The following is a 20,397-nucleotide window of genomic DNA, read 5'->3' as shown; positions in this document are numbered from 1 at the left end:
GTTTAACACAGGAAGTTACATGGCTGTCCTGTGGTTTCCTGGATGTTTGTGTAGTGATAGCTTGGAGTTTTCCCTATTCCGTTCACAATGCAGTTCTTTGAAATTCTTTAAATAGATATGGACATTTATGTCATTAAACTATTTCTGCCACCACTATTATGAAGCAGGAAGTGAGCTGTTCCAGGCCCGACAGGTTAATTCATAACATCTGCAACGCTCTGTTAAAACAAGGCAGAGCTGAGTGCCATGCATAGATCCTTCCTGTTTCAAAGCAGCCACGCATGCACGCTGGGAAACAGCCACATGCATTTGCATCAAATGGTTCCAAGACACTTAAGACTGCTGAAGATACTATATGCTGAAGAAGAAAAACTAAAACATGCTACATTCAATACACCAAATAATAAGCAAATACATATTTGTAAAGTCTAAGCAGACTTTTCCTTTGAGGTACTCTGGGAACAGATTTCTCTTCAAACAGCAGAGGCTCCTTAATGGAGCCGATCCAATTTGTCTGCGCCTTTCTTTCCTTTCAGAGCACCCCCCAAAACCCTACCAACAAAAGCCTGCTTGTCTGCTAGGAATTTTCCACATTCCTTGCAACGACAGACATTTTTCTTCTGTACAAAGGGCCCTTCGGCAAATTCCCCCTAATCGCCGGGTTTAGTTGGATTTCTGATAGGTGCAAATTCACAACTCTGGTGGGGCGTAATGGCTGGCGCAGGGGGGCAATGCCTGTAGCTGTATCTATAAGACCCCTGGTTTATTTCCATCACTTCATATGGCATCACAGCATATGGCCATATGGTATGATGGCTGTTCAAGAGGAAACGTTACTGGGTTGCAGTGGTGTTTAGGTGTAATTTGGTCAAATAAAGGTGTTTTTTTTTCTGTGTGGTTTCTGATGCTATGCAGTGATTGATTCAACAGAAGAACCTCCACATAACCTTTTGAATACAATACTATCATTTTTAGAGGAAGACCTGCGTGTTTGAACAAGTTGGAGTGCCTGTTCTGGAGACACCCAGACAATAATAAGCTGTAATCAGACTCTCCCACAGAAGACATGCGAGTGTTGTCGACTACCAAGATGAAATATTCTTTGCTTCTTTCTGGAAGCCCAAGCCTGAATCTGGTTGGCCACGCATGTACGGAAGTGTCACAGGGTCAAGTTCAAGGCCTAGCAAAGTTGTTGTTGGAAAAAAAAAAAAATAAAAAAAAGAACGAGAGAGAGAGAGAGAGAGAGAGAGAAATAGAAAGGGTTGTAAAACACTTTCACAAGGCTTCATGTGGACGAGAGATCGAGGGAGTGTGTGTATGGACAGAAGGAAAGAGACGACTTTAGAATCTTATGACTTGTGGTGCAAAAACTGTTTTGTTTTGGCCAAGGCCAAGGTTCTTTCTTTTGGGATGATGAATTTGCTCAGTGAATGAAATGGCTACCTGCCCTTTAGAATGAAGGTATTATGTGTAAAAAGCTTCCAGTTTGTCCTGAGGTTGATGCTGGAGGAGGGCTCATGAGGGCTCATCAAAATTGAAGGAGCATGAAAGTGTTCAGTTAGTGTAATCTGCTTTTCTGACTGCAAGGTATGTACGATTGGAAATGTTGGTCTAAAGTTTTTTTTTTTTTTAGACCAAACATGGATAATTTGGGTTTATAAATAAGAACCCATCAATCTCTACGAGCCTATCCACACTGAATCTGATACTTTCGGATTTCACAGTGCTGGTTGTTTCCCCCTTGCAGCTGTTTTTCAGATGCCGATAAAACCAAGCCAACCAATAATTAATTCTAAATTGCATCATTTAAATGTAAATTTGATGAATCCCTTCATGGTTTAGTTTTAATAAATGTGTCAGACCATTTAATTAACCACTTCAAAGAAATCATTATTTTAGTGGCACACTGTAGCTTCCATAATAAATTGACTCATATAAATAAAAGTTTCCCAGACAGATAGTTCACTTAAGCAGTCTGTGAATTCCCAATTGTCAGATTAGTCAAATGTTTACCTACCTAAGTGTTATTTGGCAACATTTTAACAATTTAAATGGTGAACATTCCAGGTTTTAACAGCCTCATACTCTACACAGCATTTCATCCGAAGCATATCTCATGACAGACGTTTCATCAATGCAGGCTTGTGTTTGTGGAGGGGACATTGGTCAAATTATCCATTTGGCTTCAAAGGAGGTCCAAAGGTCAGCAGGCCCGGTAACGGTTAACCAGAGCAAACAGCAGCAGCACCTATCTTATGGGATAATTAACACTTAGACTACAAGGACAGCAGAGCCGGAACACATTACACTTTATACACACACATGCAGTACAACCAGGTGCACGTACGCAAATACATATCAGATATAGTTATTAACATGTATTAATGCTATACATGAATTACATGTCAAAACGTAGTAATATGACTACAACTTTTAGAGAATAGAATCCAAAGCTGTAGTAAGTTTGATGTTGTTTGTGGTGTTGTAATTTAATGCAGTAATGTAGTCTATAGTACTTAAAGGTTCAGTAGGTAACTTCCATAAAAAAACATGTTGTCATGACGGTACCCCCGGAGGCAGATTCACTGTGAAAACATCACGTTCCTCTGCCTTCTCCTGGTGCTCCTAATGGCATTTGCAAGTTTCCACCGCGCCTGAAGGAAAACAACCAATCAGAGCCGAGGAGTCTCTAAGGCAGTGTCAATGACTGCTCTTCAACTGCGGTCAAAAGGCAGAGCTGTAAAGTGAGAAAGTTTGTGACTAGGGATGCAACCATTATAGATTTAGTTGGTACGATTATAGTCTGAAGAATAATCACGGTTTCACGATTATTATGCGTTCATTTATTGTACTACTAAAGTATAAAATAAAACACTTTAAATGTTAGTGTTATGTATTGCTGTCTTTTTTTTATTGCCTTCTACGTGAAAGTGAAAGCAGGAGGCTTTAACTTTGAAAACTGTAAAGAGGCTCTATCGAGCCGATTTGCCACGGCGAAGGCCCAGAGAGACCTAGAACTAGAAGTCTGACATGCCTATACATGCATATTAATAAATGCTAATAAATAACCATCAAACACTTCTCAGATGATTTTGTGCAAAGTGATTTCTCCTCCTCTGCATATTTATTGCAGCAGCTGGACAAGGAAGTAGGTTACTCTGGTATAGATTTTTGACTATTTTAAGACGAGGGAGAACATTTGTCTTTGTTAGACTTCATTAAAAGTAAAGTTGGGCTTTGCTGTTGGCTTCACAACTCACTTTTAAAAAAGACAGATAAACATAAACAAGAGAGATTCACGCTCCCCAGCAGCCGCACTGAACTGAAGGGCTGGAGACGGGTGTCTTGTGCCGGGGAGAGGGAGTAAGAGAGGTGGTGCCAAGTTAATTAAACCAAAACTTATTTTCATACGTTTACGCTGGGTAAAACTCTGCTACCACTCTGTGAAAGGCAGACTAGTGAACATTCGGGCACCCACTGCCAGCAGACTGTTGGGAAATTAATTGAACCGCTCCGTTCTGCTGTTGTTGAAGATGCCTGTGAACATCCTAGTTTTATACAGTCTATGGTGAAAACTCAGCTAAAAGCACAGTAAGACAACATTTAAGTTGTTGTTTTTTCAAAGTGTGCGGCGAACATAGGCGGCGACCTGTGACGACTTCCCCACTGTCATTTCCAACCAATCACATAATTTGTTGACCCAGGTTGTGCGCAATTCACAGTGAAATCGACCCAAGACTACCCTGATCAAACCCACCTGGCGACCTGGGTATAAACCTGACTGAGCCATTGGTGTGAAAGGGGTATTAGAGCCTCCTCAGCTCTGATTGGTTGCTTTCCTAATGCCATTAGGAGCAGAGGCAGAGGAACGTGAGTTTTTTTCCACAGATGATCTGATTAATGCAGTACTGTCAGAAATATAGTGATAGTTTGAGCAAATGTGACAAAAAGCTGTTTTTAATCAACGTTACCAACTTTACCAGCTTTAATGAAGATTTGAGGCTGCCGTTGTACACATGTAACTTTGTCTATCTTGTTTGTGTGCAGCTGCATTTCATCAGAGTTGCACTGTGTGTCATCCCCTGTAATTAAGGTTGAAAGTGGTTGCAGTAGCTTCAGCATCAGCTGTTAGCACAAACAACAAGAATGGACCATTAACATAGACACTTTAAGCCCACACACTGCTCTCACTTAAGATATTTAAAGGTGCTTCCACTGAAATGCTTGTTAGGAACTGAAACTTTTTTCCGCTCAGTGATTTACAATGCAGCACATTAGCATAGCAGTGCTTCAGTCCTACGTGTGTATCTACACAGGATGCGTTCAGGCATAGTACTGAGTGTAGGCCACCTGCGTTTCGGCAGCACTCTGAGCCTATGAGAACATACAATCAAATGGGAAAAAATACACTTGTGTGTGAAAATAGGGGTCACGTTTACACGCGTATAGTGAATAGCGAGTGCAATGTGAGCATGAACCCTAACCCTAACTTGTCATGACAAAAACCGAATGACACTTACTAAAAGAAGCGTTATGTCATAAACGTTTATGACTTGTTTATAATGTTTATGACACGTTCATGACAGTGTCATGTCACTCTTATGTAGATACCTTTAAGTAAAGTGTAACCACTGACACTCCATGAGCCTTCAGGATATGCTGTCAGCTTTGCACACAAGTCTCACAGTCAAATAGGGAAACTGTCATTAGGTTAGCTGAACACATTCATGCTCCCTCTGTTTGGATTTCAATTACCCTGTAGTGTTTCCTGTAGCACCACCCTGTGTTTTCATTCTGCCTTCTTAGAACCTATTGCTGGGTCATTACTGTGTCTTGCTTTAGACTTTGCCGTGTTCTGTGCAAAGTATGCTGGACAAGAGAAAAGGGATTACACCAAGCTGTCTACAAGCTGTCTCAAGAGCAGTCTACAATTTAAGATGCTTCTGCAAATCTACACACTGGAAGTGATGAATAGGCTGTGGCATTTATATGACCAGTTGGAGAACCAGTGAAGTTTCTGACACTGGAAAGTGATGAGGACAGCTAATGTGGTGCTGGAGAGAGAGAGAGCATGGTGAGTGGCCCACCTCTTCTAATAGGTGGGGCTTTTGTGAATGGTGGCTTGTACAAGGTGCTCGGCAGAACGGAGGCATTTCTCTCTTTGATCAGAGGAAGACTTCTGGAAAGAGGCTGCTGGGTGGTTGTAGAGCTGAGAGCCTAGAGCGCCGCATTCTTGGAGCAGCAGAGGGATTGGGTTTCAGCTGAGGGGTCTCCACCATAGGGCTCCTACTTTTAGCCATACTTACCTACCTTGGAAGGGTTGAAGCTGCCCAAACTGCCCTCATGCTATGCCTCAAGCTGCCCCCCAGCTGGGCCAACAAGTGATTCATAGAGTTAGGCCCAGACAACATCAAAGAGTGCCAGAGCTTGTAAAAGACAATGCTGCCATTTCTCTTTGCTGGTGTAGACGGGGAGGGGGCTGGTTTGGGGCATTGGGAGAGAGGCTCTACCAACAGGAGTGGCTTCTGTACTTAAAGGTATTGGGTTTCACTGATGTTCTTTTGGAATACTTTGTCCCAGATGCACTGCAGTAGATTGTACTGTCAGACTGTAACATCGAGGACGCTTCATCCTTTGTCTTTATGAAGTCAAGTTTTGATTTAAACCCTTACTTACTCATTTTGTAGCCTGCGCTCCCTTGGCTGCAGTCTTAATTAACATGTTTTCTTTGCTGTATCACATAATGCGTCAAACTGGGATTTTTCAGTTTTACAAACTAGTGTTGCTTAGGTGAGCATAATAGTAATGATAAAGAGAAAATGAGGTGTTACAAGATCAAGGAAAGACATCAAATTACACTACAAAAGTATCAAGGATAACCCAATAAACTCCAAGACTTCTTTCTATCTATGGCTTTGGTGTAAAGATACATAAATCAGGCTAAATATAAATCAGGTTCCCCAATATCCATGTTCTTCAGTGGTCTTGGTTCTTAATTCAAAATTTTGACCTGTACTATTTATTTATTTGTTTCAAAATCCACAATGATTTTTATAAACTGCTGAAAAGAAGCTATGGAAACTATGGGTGGCCATTTCTACCAGGAAAATAATACAAATTGATGAACAATCATTGTTCAAGCATCCGAATTATGACAAAGTCAAATCTCAGATTTATGAGATCCACGGGGATGGGAGGAAAACGTGCTCTGGTTTAATTGCATTTCTTGAAACCAATCAGAATAATCATGGGCGGTGCTAAACTCCGCACAGAACCGCTGATAAGTAGTGCATAGTCATACGAGAGAAAACTGAGATTGGACAGATAGTCTAGCTAGCTGTCTGGATTTACCCTGCAGAGATCTGAGGAGCAGTTAACCATAGTCCTCACAAATCCACCAAATTTAAAATTCCAACACAAAGAAAGCGGAAGGAAATGGAAAATACATGCATCCGGCAGAATTTCCTGCAGCACCGTAGCAATCCCGCGAAGTGGAACGCGAAGGATATAGACCATTTGTTAATCAACCTTCAGCTTGCAATCAACTTGCACTTAATTAATCATTTTAACATTCTTTATGTATACTGTATTTATCCCTATCAAATAAACATTAAATAAATAAACAACATAAACATTATTGAGAAAACACATTTACATTTGATATTAGCTAACTACTTAGCTTAACACTACTGCCACAGAATGCAAGTATACTGAAGTATGGAGAGAGGACAATACAGTCTACCTAGAATTTTCAAGCAATAGCATGCCAAAAATGTTGGTTCTTTGCATTCTAAAATCATAAAACGTTTTTATACAGAATGTAATATGTTTTAATTTAGGTAAGGTGATACAAAACATAACGTGATTTAAACGACGTAAATGCAACACACTCTATGAACGGTACATTACAGAAGCAGAACATCTGACTGTTGTGTATGCTGTTGTAGGAAAGCGGGACAGGTGGCGTTTTCTGGCGATGTGGTCGAGCACCCACCTACCCAACAACAAAGGAGGGGAGAGTTTTTTTAGAAGCCTGGCAGTGTTCATAGGGTGTGCATCCTCTTCTGTGTGCACTGGTTTCCAAATTCTTCCTTAACTGCTGCTTGCATTCCTCATGCAGGTCCTATCCGGTGTTGACATGGACTCCATTACTGTGTTTGAGCCTACAGACATTCCAGCCGGAGCTGGCACAGAAAACACCAGCTGTTTGAACTGATCACTGGTGGGTGTGGGGGGTTAGGGACATGGTACTCTCTCCTCTTAGGGCGAGCAGCTGGCCGGGCTTATGAGCACCAGGGACTCTACATTTTCTTTTTACATTCTCAGATCTAATGGAGTGCTCAGCTGTTCAGCTCTGGCCAGAGCTACTTCCTGTGCAGTTGTGAGCTTGTGGATATCCTTCGCCCCACAGTGTTTGTGCAGTTTAAAGGACCGGACACACCAAGGCGACTGACGCGACCGTCGCCCTAGTTTGTGAGGTGTGTGCGCACCATCGCCACGCGTCTGCCTTTTTTTGGCCGATTCAACATCGTCGGCCGGCGTCGACCGTCGGGCCGAACAGCCAATCCATCTGATCGGCAGCTTGAAAACGGTAGTGAGGAAAGCAGACAAACTGTGAGAGCCAACAGTGGCTACACTTTCGGCTGAGGGTCTTTGGTGTGAACCAGAAAGTGTTGCTCCTCTTCTACCATGCCATAGTTGAGAGCATCCTGCGTTATGGCATCACAGCCTGGTTTTGAAACCTCAGTGTTCAGCTGAAAACCCAGAATACCCGGCTAGCACAAAGAGCCATGGAAATCATGGGAGTCAGACAGCATCCTACACTCCAGGCTGTCTTGACAATACTATCCTCAGGCAGGCCCAGAAGATCATTTCAAACCCCAACCATGTCCTCCACAATGAGTACCAGCTTCTCCCTTAAACTGTACTCTCTACTGTTAAATCATATAAGAATAGGGCTATCTAAAGTTAATTCTTGTTCATTGTGTTGGATAGATCATTGTTCGTTTTTGGAAGTGTATTATCCGTGATTTGGGGATCCTAAACACGCTGCTCTGTACTATACAGTGGGGCAAAAAAGTATTTAGTCAGCCACCAATTGTGCAAGTTCTCCCACTTAAAAAGATGAGAGAGGCCTGTAATTTTCATCATAGGTACACTTCAACTATGAGAGACAAAATGAGAAAAAAAATCCAGAAAATCACATTGTAGGATTTTTAATGAATTTATTTGCAAATTCCTCGGGAAAATAAGTATTTGGTCACCTACAAACAAGCAAGATTTCTGGCTCTCACAGACCTGTAACTTCTTCTTTAAGAGGCTCCTCTGTCCTCCACTCGTTACCTGTATTAATGGCACCTGTTTGAACTTGTTATCAGTATAAAAGACACCTGTCCACAACCTCAAACAGTCACACTCCAAACTCCACTATGGCCAAGACCAAAGAGCTGTCAAAGGACACCAGAAACAAAATTCTAGACCTGCACCAGACTGGACTGAAGACTGAATCTGCAATAGGTAAGCAGCTTGGTGTGAAGAAATCAACTGTGGGAACAATTATAAGAAAATGGAAGACATACAAGACCACTAATAATCTCCCTCGATCCGGGGCTCCACGCAAGATATCACCCCGTGGGGTCAAAATGATCACAAGAACGGTGAGCAAAAATCCCAGAACCACACGGGGGGACCTAGTGAATGACCTGCAGAGAGCTGGGACCAAAGTAACAAAGGCTACCATCAGTAACACACTACGCCGCCAGGGACTCAAATCCTGCAGTGCCAGACGTGTCCCCCTGCTTAAGCCAGTACATGTCCAGGCCTGTCTGGAGTTTGCTAGAGAGCATTTGGATGATCCAGAAGAGGATTGGGAGAATGTCATATGGTCAGATGAAACCAAAATAGAACTTGTTGGTAAAAACTCAACTCGTCGTGTTTGGAGGGAAAAGAATGCTGAGTTGCATCCAAAGAACACCATACCTACTGTGAAGCATGGGGATGGAAACATCATGCTTTGGGGCTGTTTTTCTGCAAAGGACCAGGACGACTGATCCGTGTAAAGGAAAGAATGAATGGGGCAATGTATCGTGAGATTTTGAGTGAAAACCTCCTTCCATCAGCAAGGGCATTGAAGATGAAACGTGGCTGGGTCTTTCAGCATGACAATGATCCCAAACACACAACGAAGGAGTGGCTTCGTAAGAAGCATTTCAAGGTCCTGGAGTGGTCTAGCCAGTCTCCAGATCTCAACCCCATAGAAAATCTTTGGAGGGAGTTGAAAGTCCGTGTTGCCCAGCGACAGCCCCAAAACATCACTGCTCTAGAGGAGATCTGCATGGAGGAATGGGCCAAAATACCAGCAACAGTGTGTGAAAACCTTGTGAAGACTTACAGAAAACATTTGACCTCTGCCATTGCCAACAAAGGGTATATAACAAAGTATTGAGATGAACTTTTGTTACTGACCAAATACTTATTTTCCACCATAATTTGCAAATAAATACATTAAAAATCCTACAATTTTTGCCCCACTGTACATGTCCTGTGGCACTCATTTAGCTAGATCTCGTCTGAGCAGTATTCTGTCATTCAAACACCTCTGAGTTGTAGTTTACAATTTGTTACAGACAATTTAATAAAATGAAGGGTTTTATTCGGGCTCGGGTCCACAAATGCAGTTAATTGATACAGGCACGGAGAACTCTGTGCTCTGAGCAGTGGTTAGCTATAGTCAGAGACTTCACGAGGGGGAGGGGCTGGAGGCAGCTAGTCTGTGTGCGCTGTAAAAAATACACCGTTGTTTGGAAAGAAAATTGAATTCGGATTGTATCTACCTGGGCGGGTCTCAATTTACCTGGGCGGTGCGCCCAAGTAGAACCTATGTAACACTGATCACTGCATACAGTATATTATGAAGACTATTGTGTTGTACAATAGGCAGTGTGCAATTTTGTTGGCAAGTGGCAGTCTGCATGCATCATGAGCATGTCCATGCAGAGTGATGCAGACACAGCAACAGTCTGTGTCTGTGTACTTTATGTATGTATGTATGTATGTATGTATGTATGTATGTATGTATGTATGTATGTTGTGTTGAATTCTTTAAACAGTAGATATTGTTTGTTTGTCCAAGACAAATTTCCTTCGGGATAATAAAATATATCTTAAAACTGTGTAAACTCTTTCGGTTAAAATAGTTTGGTCGTTGATTTATATTTAAATAGCCTAATTAATCAACATTTTACAGTGCAAACAACTAATTCTGTTAATGGAGTATTTCTTTTGCCGATCCTGTCCACACTATGCAACCAGAATGCTGTGTGGACTAGCCACTCCACAGCGCTGTGGAGGAAGGTCTGACAATGGGGCTCTCCTCATCTAATAATAACTGTGTTTTTTTCATTATTAGTGCAGTGTTTTTTTTCAGCTTTTTTCAGTTTAGTGTGAAGATTTTTGTTATATATTCCAATAACACCAGAAGAATTTTATGTGCAAAATAAACAAACTATTAGTGAAACTATGTCCCTCTCCTTGGTGCAGTCAGTTATTCTAAATATATACTTAAAACTAGAAAACATGCACATTGTGACATAGTTGTATATTTGCTGTTGCCTGCTCTTTTGATAAACCTCGTGTATACTAAAGAAGACCATGGTCTCTGTGTCAACTGATTATTTTGTAGAAATCTGTTGAGTATTAAACAGTTGCGTGAGTGTGATGGAATTAAGATAAATTGGTAAGGAAGTGATTGAAAGGAAGTTAACGTTTGAAAATTATTTTAAATACATAAATTAAAAAAATGAATTTGCCCTTTTCTCCCTTGAGCCCCTACCCCACAAAATGTCTGTGCAAGTCCCTGAGGGCAGCGTTTGGTGATTGGGGTTGGAATAGGCCTGTGCAGAGGGGAATTCATCGTAACTGTGTTGTTGTCAGATTTTAGGTGATCATTAATCCCACTCAACTCTTAAATGACCAATCACTGCAGATGTAGTTACTGTACATTGTTTTAGACCGAGCCAAGACACACTGTCTTAATGTTAATTCTGTTTTGTCACTTTCATTTCCAGTTGAATCATGAACCAGTCAGAGTTCAATTTCTGCCAAGCCGCCACGTGACTTATTGTTAAATGACAGCTAACGACTTCTTCTTGTAAATGATAGAAGTGGCGGACGAAGACTAACCTATGCCTTCTGCTCTCTTGCAGCCACAGCAAGTCGTCCAGAAAAAGCTTGCTCAGGTAAGATCAAAAGGATTGTGCATACACACACACACACACACACACACACACACACACACACACATCACACATCACACTTAAAGGAAAAATGACTTAAAACAACCAGGAAGTAATCCTTATTACCCTACATTATGCATCAAAATTAACGCAAAAATGAGTAGATGCAAATTCCTTTTAACGGCACAAATTCTTTGTGTGTGTGTGATTAACGCAGGTGCGTTCTGTGATTTGGAAAAAGAAAAGGGACTTTTGAATGGCGAGTTCAGTTTCAAAGCCCTTCCAGATGGTTCTCTTAACAAGATTAATGTTATTTGCAAGTACTGTCGATGTAAATTAAGTTACCACCGGAGTGTGTTGAGTAGTCTCGCCTTGCCAGAGCTATCTCCACAGCGCTGCGGAGGAAGGTCTGGCTAGTCCACACAACATTCCTGGATAGGAGAAATGAGGGACATCTGGCGGAACCTCCGGTGGCACCAGAACTATCCCGTAAATAAACGTCGTCGATATATAGACTAGCTGCAGGATGCAGAATACAATTTAAAAAAACGCCAGAATTTGAAGTAGAGTGAGTCCTGTTTTCTATGTAGCTCTAGTTAGCTACATGAACATGGACTTGAATTAGCCCCAGCTGTGAGCTAGGGTTAACAGACGGCTGAACTACAGGCTGGTCTTCCGCATTTACGTTTCCTTCAAAACCAAACATACCAGATTTTTCTAGTCTGATACCAATATAGGCCAAATGACATTGTCAGTGCCTTCCAGAACGGTTACAAAAGATCATTGCAAAAATGAGTGCTTTCTGATCTGCAACGTTACGAGTAAGGTTTGGTTCGTTTGGTTAAGTTTAGACCAGAAAACAAAAACTGACACAGTGGGAAACCAGAGTTGCATGCTTTGTTGATCCGTCCATCGACCCCCAACTTCCTCCCTAGCGCTAACAACAAGCATTTTAATTCCAACTTTGATCCTGGCAGACAAGTTATAATTGACTCAACCACTAAAGGTCCTTGTCAGGCAAACATAGGTTGTTGCTACTTTTTTGTGATTGGCCCACGGAAGAATTCCGTGAAATGAACATGGCCCCTTAAGTTAAGGAAAAGGTTGTGGGTGGGCTTACGTTTCCATGACACGCTGGACAACAACGGGACGGTTGGGTTCAGGAAACGTGACACGCAGGACACGATCCCCGGTCTCCTGGGTGAAAGTCCAGTGTTTGACCCCTCCACCATCCCAACCAACCTCCCTATGCCTATGCGGATGTAGGGCTTTCATACTACTCGCTACCGTAGTCACTCTTAATGCTACGTCATCTTCTCATTGACTTTACATTGGCATTGTTTTCCGTGGTGGCCACACGGAATTTTCACACATTCCGTGCCACCACCACGTTAACAGTTTGTGATCATTTCACGGAATTCTGTGAGACCAGGCTGGCTTGAAACATTGCTGCAACAGTAACTCACCTTGTAGCTAAAGTTTACAGTAGTGCTGGCATTTTTACTTATAAAAGTTTGGGCCAGATGAAAAAAGTCTGGCAAAAGTCACATCTGTAAATACTGGAGTGGCATTTGCAAGAAAAGAGGTGCGATGAGACATGATGTATCTTTTAATCCTAAATAAATGTATCTATTAATCTTAGAGAGATATTCCAAAGCTAACTGCAGTTCCTCCATGTGTGACTGTTGGCAGATTTTAGATGCTGTGTTTTGTTGTTGGCGTGAGCACCTACATCAGAGGGAGAATAAAAGCTGACTGGTAATAAGCCAGTGCAACATGACACAGGACCCCCACCCCCAGCATTCCCTCACACTCCAGGAATCCACCAGCCTCCCTCTGTTCACTGGTGCGGGCCACTTCTTGGTGTGAATGCATAACTTGGCTTTGATTTGTCGCTGTGTGGGAACAGGGCTGAGGTAGTTGGGAGCCGCTGTGAGGCCCTGGGAGCTGCACGCCATAAAAATGTCATTTAGCTCTCCCACTTAGATAGGCTGCTTTATCTCAGCCCCACCACCACTAGCTTGTTCAAACCCTCAAACCCCTTTCAGTCCAGTGCTTGGGTGGGGTGGATACATGACCCAACAGAAAGCTACAATTTTACACATGCACATAGCACAGATTCCCATTGAAGTTTCAGCTACCAACCAGATTTCCTATTTTCCATGCTCCTATGTTCTTTTTTTGCACAAAACAATGCAACAATTTCAATATCTCTCCTCATTCAAGGCTCAGCCAAACTAATGCAGGTTACACACCACAGGAAAATAAAATCCCCGCTCCCGACAATCGTCAGCAAAGCACCGATTTTTTGATGGTTCTGAAGATTATCTTGCCAGATTTGTGTGACTGTGGTGTGACGTTTGTTAAGAAAAAATCCGCCGATCTAGTGTGTAACATTGTGAGTGACAGAAGTGGGCTCTTGCAGAATCTGGAGTGAGATACAACTTGAAACTCTCTGCGCTAAACATCATTAGAAATTCACACCAGGATTTTCAGATGTTTTTTCAATTAACATAACAGGAATTATCTCAAGACACTTTACAGACAGAGTAGGTCTAGACCACACTCTATAATTTACAAAGACCCAACAATTCCCAAGAGGAAGCATTTAGTGCAACAGTGGTGAGGAAAAACTCCCTTTTAGGGAGAAACCTGGGACAGACCCAGGCTCTTGGTGGACGGTGTCTGATGGTGCCAAATTGTAATTGTCTTCTTTCTTTCTCTTGTTTTTTTTAGTGGCAGTTAGCAAACCATCATGTGGTTAAAGAGATGGTTTCCCAGTTCCAAATTATAATCTCAGAAGGTGTGAATGGGGCCAACAATACAAGGACAAGTTACAAGGACTGAATGAATGGAATCACACCCCAATTTAGAGAGTAATTTAACACCCGGCTGAAAAGCAGTTTTTTGTGGCCCTCTCTGGTAGAAAGTTCCAAGCCTGTTTTACCTCTGACCACACCCAGGTGAAGTTATGGCCCTGACACAATAGGCAGATGACAAAGAACTAGTGGTGACGAAGGCTGTCTGTGGCATCGCCTCACATCACCTCTTCTTGGCCAAAAAGTTGTACTTGAACACAACCCCAAAGACTACAGCCTTTGGCCAACTAGCACGTACGACAGCGAACACTGGGAGATGGCTAGCCAGACTGTCCATATACTGGGCTGTCAACCGTTTTCTTGGCAAAAAAAAGTCTCCCTGCGGTGAGAAAGTGGAGGGACCAAGTAGCCAGTTGCGACCGGCTGGGTAGTTAGCTTTATAATTCCACCTACCATGCTTTCATGCTACACTGGTTATAGAAAATGAGCCAGACAAAGTTGTCACTCATCTGGTGATAGCAATGTGCTTTCCTACGATGTGAAAGAGTGAATGATGAAAAATGAGGTAGTTATGTTTTATTAAGTTGGCCAGCTAGTTATTTTATTAGTATATTTTGTAAAGTGTAGGTATGTAGATCTTTTAAAATACATGTTTATGTTGAAATAAATATACCTATACATGTTATTGTACGTTTGCCCACTTATGGACATAATGTGCAAAAATAGATATTCCAATAGTTCGAAAATACAGTATGTTTTTTAGAAGGAACATTCAAACGTCATTTTTGGCCAGTTTTGACAGCCCTATGTGTATTTGATTGATCAGATGAGATGAAGATGAGAAGTTCCTTTCCATTTTTTCTTCTCAGCTGACAAAGTATGCAAGGTTTGCTACATACGCCTATTTACATACGCCTAGGTATGCCTTTGAGGAGTAGTTGTCAGTTTTCCCCATATTTGAGGGATATCACATCTATCTATGATGACAGGTTTTCACCATTTTCAAGGGTAATTTATTGTCGTTCTACGACACAGAGTGCACAGCAAGATGCAAGTTGGTAAGACATGATGGTGCTTGACCATTACCAATTTGTAATGTTTCCAGTCAGGATGCTTTCTATTGCTCACCTGTAAAAGTTAACCAGAACTTGGCGCAGGAGTTTTGCTTTCTTACGTTTCCTTAAGAAATACACCCTCAAGGTGGTTGGTGGCTGGTTGGAACAGCTATGGACACTTTTTTTCTTCAGACGTGGTCAGACCACTTGTTTGAATTTTGTAATGTCCCGAAAATGTGCACTTTCATATTTATATTATTTTATATATTACTGCATTAATTCTATGATGGGGAGGTAAATCTGGGACCACCGTTGTTTCCCCCGAGTCCGCAACATTCAGTGCCTCTGGGTGGGGGCAATATGATTAAAGCTTCTTTTCGGTCCCCCATCTTTGCTACCACCACCATCACCTTTTTTCTCTTCTGCTCTTGTTTGCCCTTGTCACACATGGTAGCCTTTCAAGACTGAAGTGTGTGAGCACTAATGAATGGAGTTGGAGCTGCACGGCCACAGCCTGGGAAAGGAAGAGGGTTGTAAATTGTGTCAGTTAGCCTCCCTGAATAAAATTAAGTCATGTGGAAAAGAAATCCATTGCATCTGAGGAGGGAGGGGGACGTGTTTTTTTCTGACGCTCCTTATAACTTGAGATCTTGCCTCATAATGTTTAGACTTTTTTTTTTAGTATCAAAGGTATTCCACGTAACTGGTGTCTGTACAGTGCGAACTGAGCCTGCTACCAGCCAAAGCAGCAGAATTCTTTCTGATATAAATGTAACACAGATACAAATACAGATATTTTTGTTACATGAACAAATTCCCATACATGGAATAGCTTTTCATTACAACCCTACTAGCTATGAAGGCTATGCACATAGTATAACACCTCCCGGGCGCGGGTCAGCGTTGACAGTCAAAGTATCCTAAACAAAAGAATAAGTGAGACAATGAAAACGTGATGCGTTCAATGTAGCTGCTGTCAAAGTCTGTCACCGTACTTTCTGCTTAGTGTATAAACGATCCAAATCAGGATTTCTAGCAAAATAAACAATAGAAATACAAGCATGGCTATTGGCTAACAAAATTCTGCACGCAGATACATATGTGTACCCAGATCCTCTTGTACAACATTTGTATCTATACTACCCAGTATCTTTTACCTTCTTTAATCGGTACATGTAGTGTATGACATCACTTTATCTTATATACATGCACGAATGTAACTCACTAAGTTTACAGTTATTCAGAAAGACTAGAGAGTTGCTACCGATTTGGAATCAATTTAGCGTTAAATCCGAAGCAGGCAGGTTAACGTCATACTTACTTAACATAACAAAACACATTCTTATCAAACAGTGTAATTCACTAACTGTAAAATTTGGAACATGCCGTGTGCAGGAGCAAGAAATATTATTATCCCAATGCTACTTAGACACATTAGCAACATCGAGAAAGGCTAGCAATAGCATAACCACTGTATATTTACGGTAGCTAGCATACCTTTAGCGTTCCTACTACTAGGGCTGCACGATATTAGGAGAATATCTAATTGCGATTATTTTGACTGATATTGCGATTGCGATATGATTCACGATATTGGAGGGAATGATCATTTTTGTATCACTGATTTTAATTGAAAAAAAAAAATGAAAAAAAAAATTAAGGATTGAAGTGTGATTTTTTTTGCGAGTATCTTTACCAAACAAAGATTTTTTCTTCAGTCTGTAGGATAGGATTTGTAGGCTAGGGATGTCTCTGCAGCACCACAATACTTCATTTTACACAGTTTGACATGTTTTGCCTTTAACAAATATTGCGCCCCCCTGCGATTTGGATATTGCACTAGTCCATATTGCGATTTCGATAAAATTGCGATTAATTGTGCGGCCCTAGCTACTACTGTGCTAACTTATTATCACAGACTCTCAAAACCTTAAAGGTGCCCTGCCACACAAAATCGTTTTTACTTGTATTTTTTGAAATATGTTAGGTCCATATGTGTTTGTGTTATGTGGTGAATGTGAAAATGAACTGCTACCTCCTCTGTCAGCTCTAGCCACTGAACAGAAATAAGAGGAGAAATCAGGCCAATTACAAAAGCTGGTCAGTCTGACGTGGTGTTACCTGAGCTCATTACTATTCATGAGCTCGCCCAGTTGTGCTGGGTAAAGGCTGCTGATAGCCAGGCTCTCATTGGCTAGCTGTTAGCCAATCAGAGTCAAGCAGCTTAGCTCGTAGAATATTAATGAGAACTGGCACAAATCGAGCTGAGTCTTCCTGCAGGCTTTCTATACCACGCTAGAATGGCTTGAAACAAGGTAACCAAGGCATTTTTTCCACAAAAAAATGTTACAGAGTCCATGGTAGAACTTCAGACATTACCACAAAGTAATGAAATACCTGTGGCAGGGCACCTTTAATACATGTGGTTTGACATGTTACCATACTGGTACGTGGCAATTTATATGCATGTGCATGTAAAATACATACCTAAACAAAAGGATAAGTGAGACAATGAAAACGTGCTGCCGTTCAATGTAGCTACTCTCATCAAAATGAGCGATAACGGGCAGCTTGCCACAAGTCCAGAGTCCATGCAGCACGTAAGGTCTCACACTGCCCTCTACTGACAACAGTTGGGATAGTACATGTACCCAGAAAGGTGAAATGCTGCTGCACATTATAATTACTTTGACATATATCAATCTTAACAAAACAAAAATGTGATCATACATTTGTGTATGTCACAATAGTCAACATAGATATGACAAAAACCCTTAATCCAGAAGTATAGTTCTGCAGAACAAAAGCAGCACATCAGCAGTATAGCAGCAGCAGCTTTAGTGCTCCAATGCTGTCTAACTGGCACTAAATGGAAAAAAATTAGACAGGAAACGTAAATGATTGTTCAGGCGACATCTACTAGGACATGTAATGAATGTGCCATAAAACTCTAAATAAAGGGGATACAAATCTGAGGAAAGTGCAGAGGGAAAAGTGAGTTTTTGTTTTTAATCCCACTAAGCCTTGACATTACTAAATAAATGATGGCATTGACTTAACTTGTTAATCAGGATCATGATGGTTCTGCATCAGGGATGGCTATGGCTCATCATGCATATGAGCATTTCCTGTCAGAGATTAACCATTCACTTTGTGACCATGTTGAATTTAGCTGCTCCATTAACCCTATGAACAAGTGACTGAACAGCTCTGCTTGTGGTCATTCACATCTTTAAGTGATAGTGACAGTAAGATAGCATAGAACTTTATTTATCCCCAGGGAAATTGTTGTGAAGCAGTTGAAGTATAAGGTAGGAAAGTGCAAATATATATCGACAATTGCATAGTCATATGAAAACTTCTGCGGGTGGCAGGAGTCAAAATTGTATCTGAATTCCTAGGTATAGAGGGTGAACAGAAAGGGTGACAGACTGTCCCCTCTTTGGCCCCTGTGTTGCTCACCACAGTGTCAGACACTTAGAGACGTAATATATAATATATACTGTGTGTATATTTATTTTTATTTTTATTTACAGGAAGAGGAAGAAGAAGAGGCTGGAGAGTCCCCAGAGGAGGACTAAGCTACCACACCATGAAATCGCTACCTCATTCAGCTGTCAGGTCTTTCAAAGGGAAAAGACTGCCTTGACCACTTATTTTTTACTTTTTCCACATGCTATGTTACTTGGTTTAATTTCAGTTAGACAATTTCCATCTTTTCTCTGTCACTGAACAGGCAGATGTTCAGTATTATGTCATTGTCTTTAAATTCCGTTGATACATTTTTCCATAGACCATACAGAATGCAGCAAAAATAATACTTTAGTTTGCTGCTAGCTCTTATTGGCTGAACAACAAACAAGCAAACAGTTCAGCTCTAGACATTCTACCTGTCAAAACAAACACATCAGACATGTCATCAGCCCTGTACAACACAGTTACACTCCTCAATGAGAATCAACTAGAAACAAACAGAAACAGACACAATCACTAAGTTCATGTTTGGGTTTTCTTTAGACCATCATCGTCTCCACATGAGTGAGAGCATTGGGTGCATCAACCTGAGGACTACAATATTGACAGACATGTAGAACAACTGTCTACTGTTCCAATATATCAGTGTTGGCTCTAAAACAAACCAATCCACCCACCCCTTACCCAAACTGGTGTTAGGCCACCAAACACAAAGAGACAGAGATCTTTCCTCAGGGCAGTTGTTCATCCATTATGTTGAATTCAAGCCATTTAGAAAAAAACTTACATAAATCGTTCGCATTGGCTCATATTTAACTTTAGCATTAGAATGATAGCACATTACATTACATTAGAAAAGGCCATCTTCCAGTAACTTCTCTCTCTGGCAATATGCAGGAAAGCTACTGCCTCCAATGCAAAGGTTTATCAAGGGGTAAATCTGCAGTGCAATCTCTTGACTTTTCGTGAAATAAGTTAATATAATATATATAACGTTTTTATTAACAGTGCAAATGTAGCTGATGTAACCATGGCCGATGCCCAGCCATGCCCTTAATTAAGGATTAGTTGCTTAAAGCTATAGTGTGTAGTTTCTGTCGCCCCCATGAGGAATTCTAAGTAATGACAACAAAACTGTCGGCGCGTCCACATGATACAAGCCTTCCGTGATTGCGCACGCCCCCCGACCTTTTGCAATAGACGACACTATCTTCTGAACATAGCCATACCGAGAAATATAGAGAGAGTTGTGTGGAGCTGATTATCTTTTTATCAACTCATTTTGCATGGCTTGAATGTAACGGATGTTCATAAATATCAAAAAGTTACGCACTAAAGCTTTAAATCTGAACCTTAACAAGAAGACATTTTATATAATTCCTTTCCTAGATTAATGTTAATTAAAGGAAAATTCCAGCGCAAAACGAACCTAGGGGTTAATAACAGATGTGTACCCACTCAATCGCTCTCTGGGACATGTTTTCATGCTAATTGAATGATTTTTTAGCTTGAAAGACGCTAGCACGGATCAGCGATTAGCTTACAACGCTAGTATTCGGGGCACAGGGAACGTAAAAACAAATCGCTATTTATACCACTAAAAAGGCTCAAAATATCACCAAACTTCAACAGTAGCATAATGAGGGTCCCTACATGTTAACACAAGCATTGAGAACTTTGAAAGTGTACAGACAGTTTATTAAAAAGATAGATTATAAAGACACTCGTGTTCATGTTTACATGCCGCCACCGTCTTGGAAACCAGTCATGACTTACAGCTGGCGATGCAAACTAAAATAGCAAAAGCAATTTGCT

General features: G+C 41.2%; 1 protein-coding gene across 1 annotated transcript in view; it reads left to right on the top strand.

Moving 5' to 3' along the window:
• Window positions 1-20,001, top strand: part of hmga2 (high mobility group AT-hook 2) — a 43,056-nt gene extending 23,055 nt beyond the window's left edge. The window contains exons 4-5 of the mRNA XM_078242602.1: window positions 11,205-11,237; window positions 18,645-20,001. Coding sequence (XP_078098728.1) covers window positions 11,205-11,237; window positions 18,645-18,689 — 78 coding nt within the window. The 3' untranslated portion in view covers window positions 18,690-20,001. The remainder of the gene's footprint in view (window positions 1-11,204; window positions 11,238-18,644) is intronic.
• Window positions 20,002-20,397: the final 396 nt, after the last annotated feature.

This window comes from Sander vitreus, chromosome 23 (genome assembly GCF_031162955.1).
Source record: "Sander vitreus isolate 19-12246 chromosome 23, sanVit1, whole genome shotgun sequence".
NCBI classification, from domain to species: domain Eukaryota; kingdom Metazoa; phylum Chordata; class Actinopteri; order Perciformes; family Percidae; genus Sander; species Sander vitreus.
This window is presented reverse-complemented; position numbering and strand designations above follow the sequence as displayed.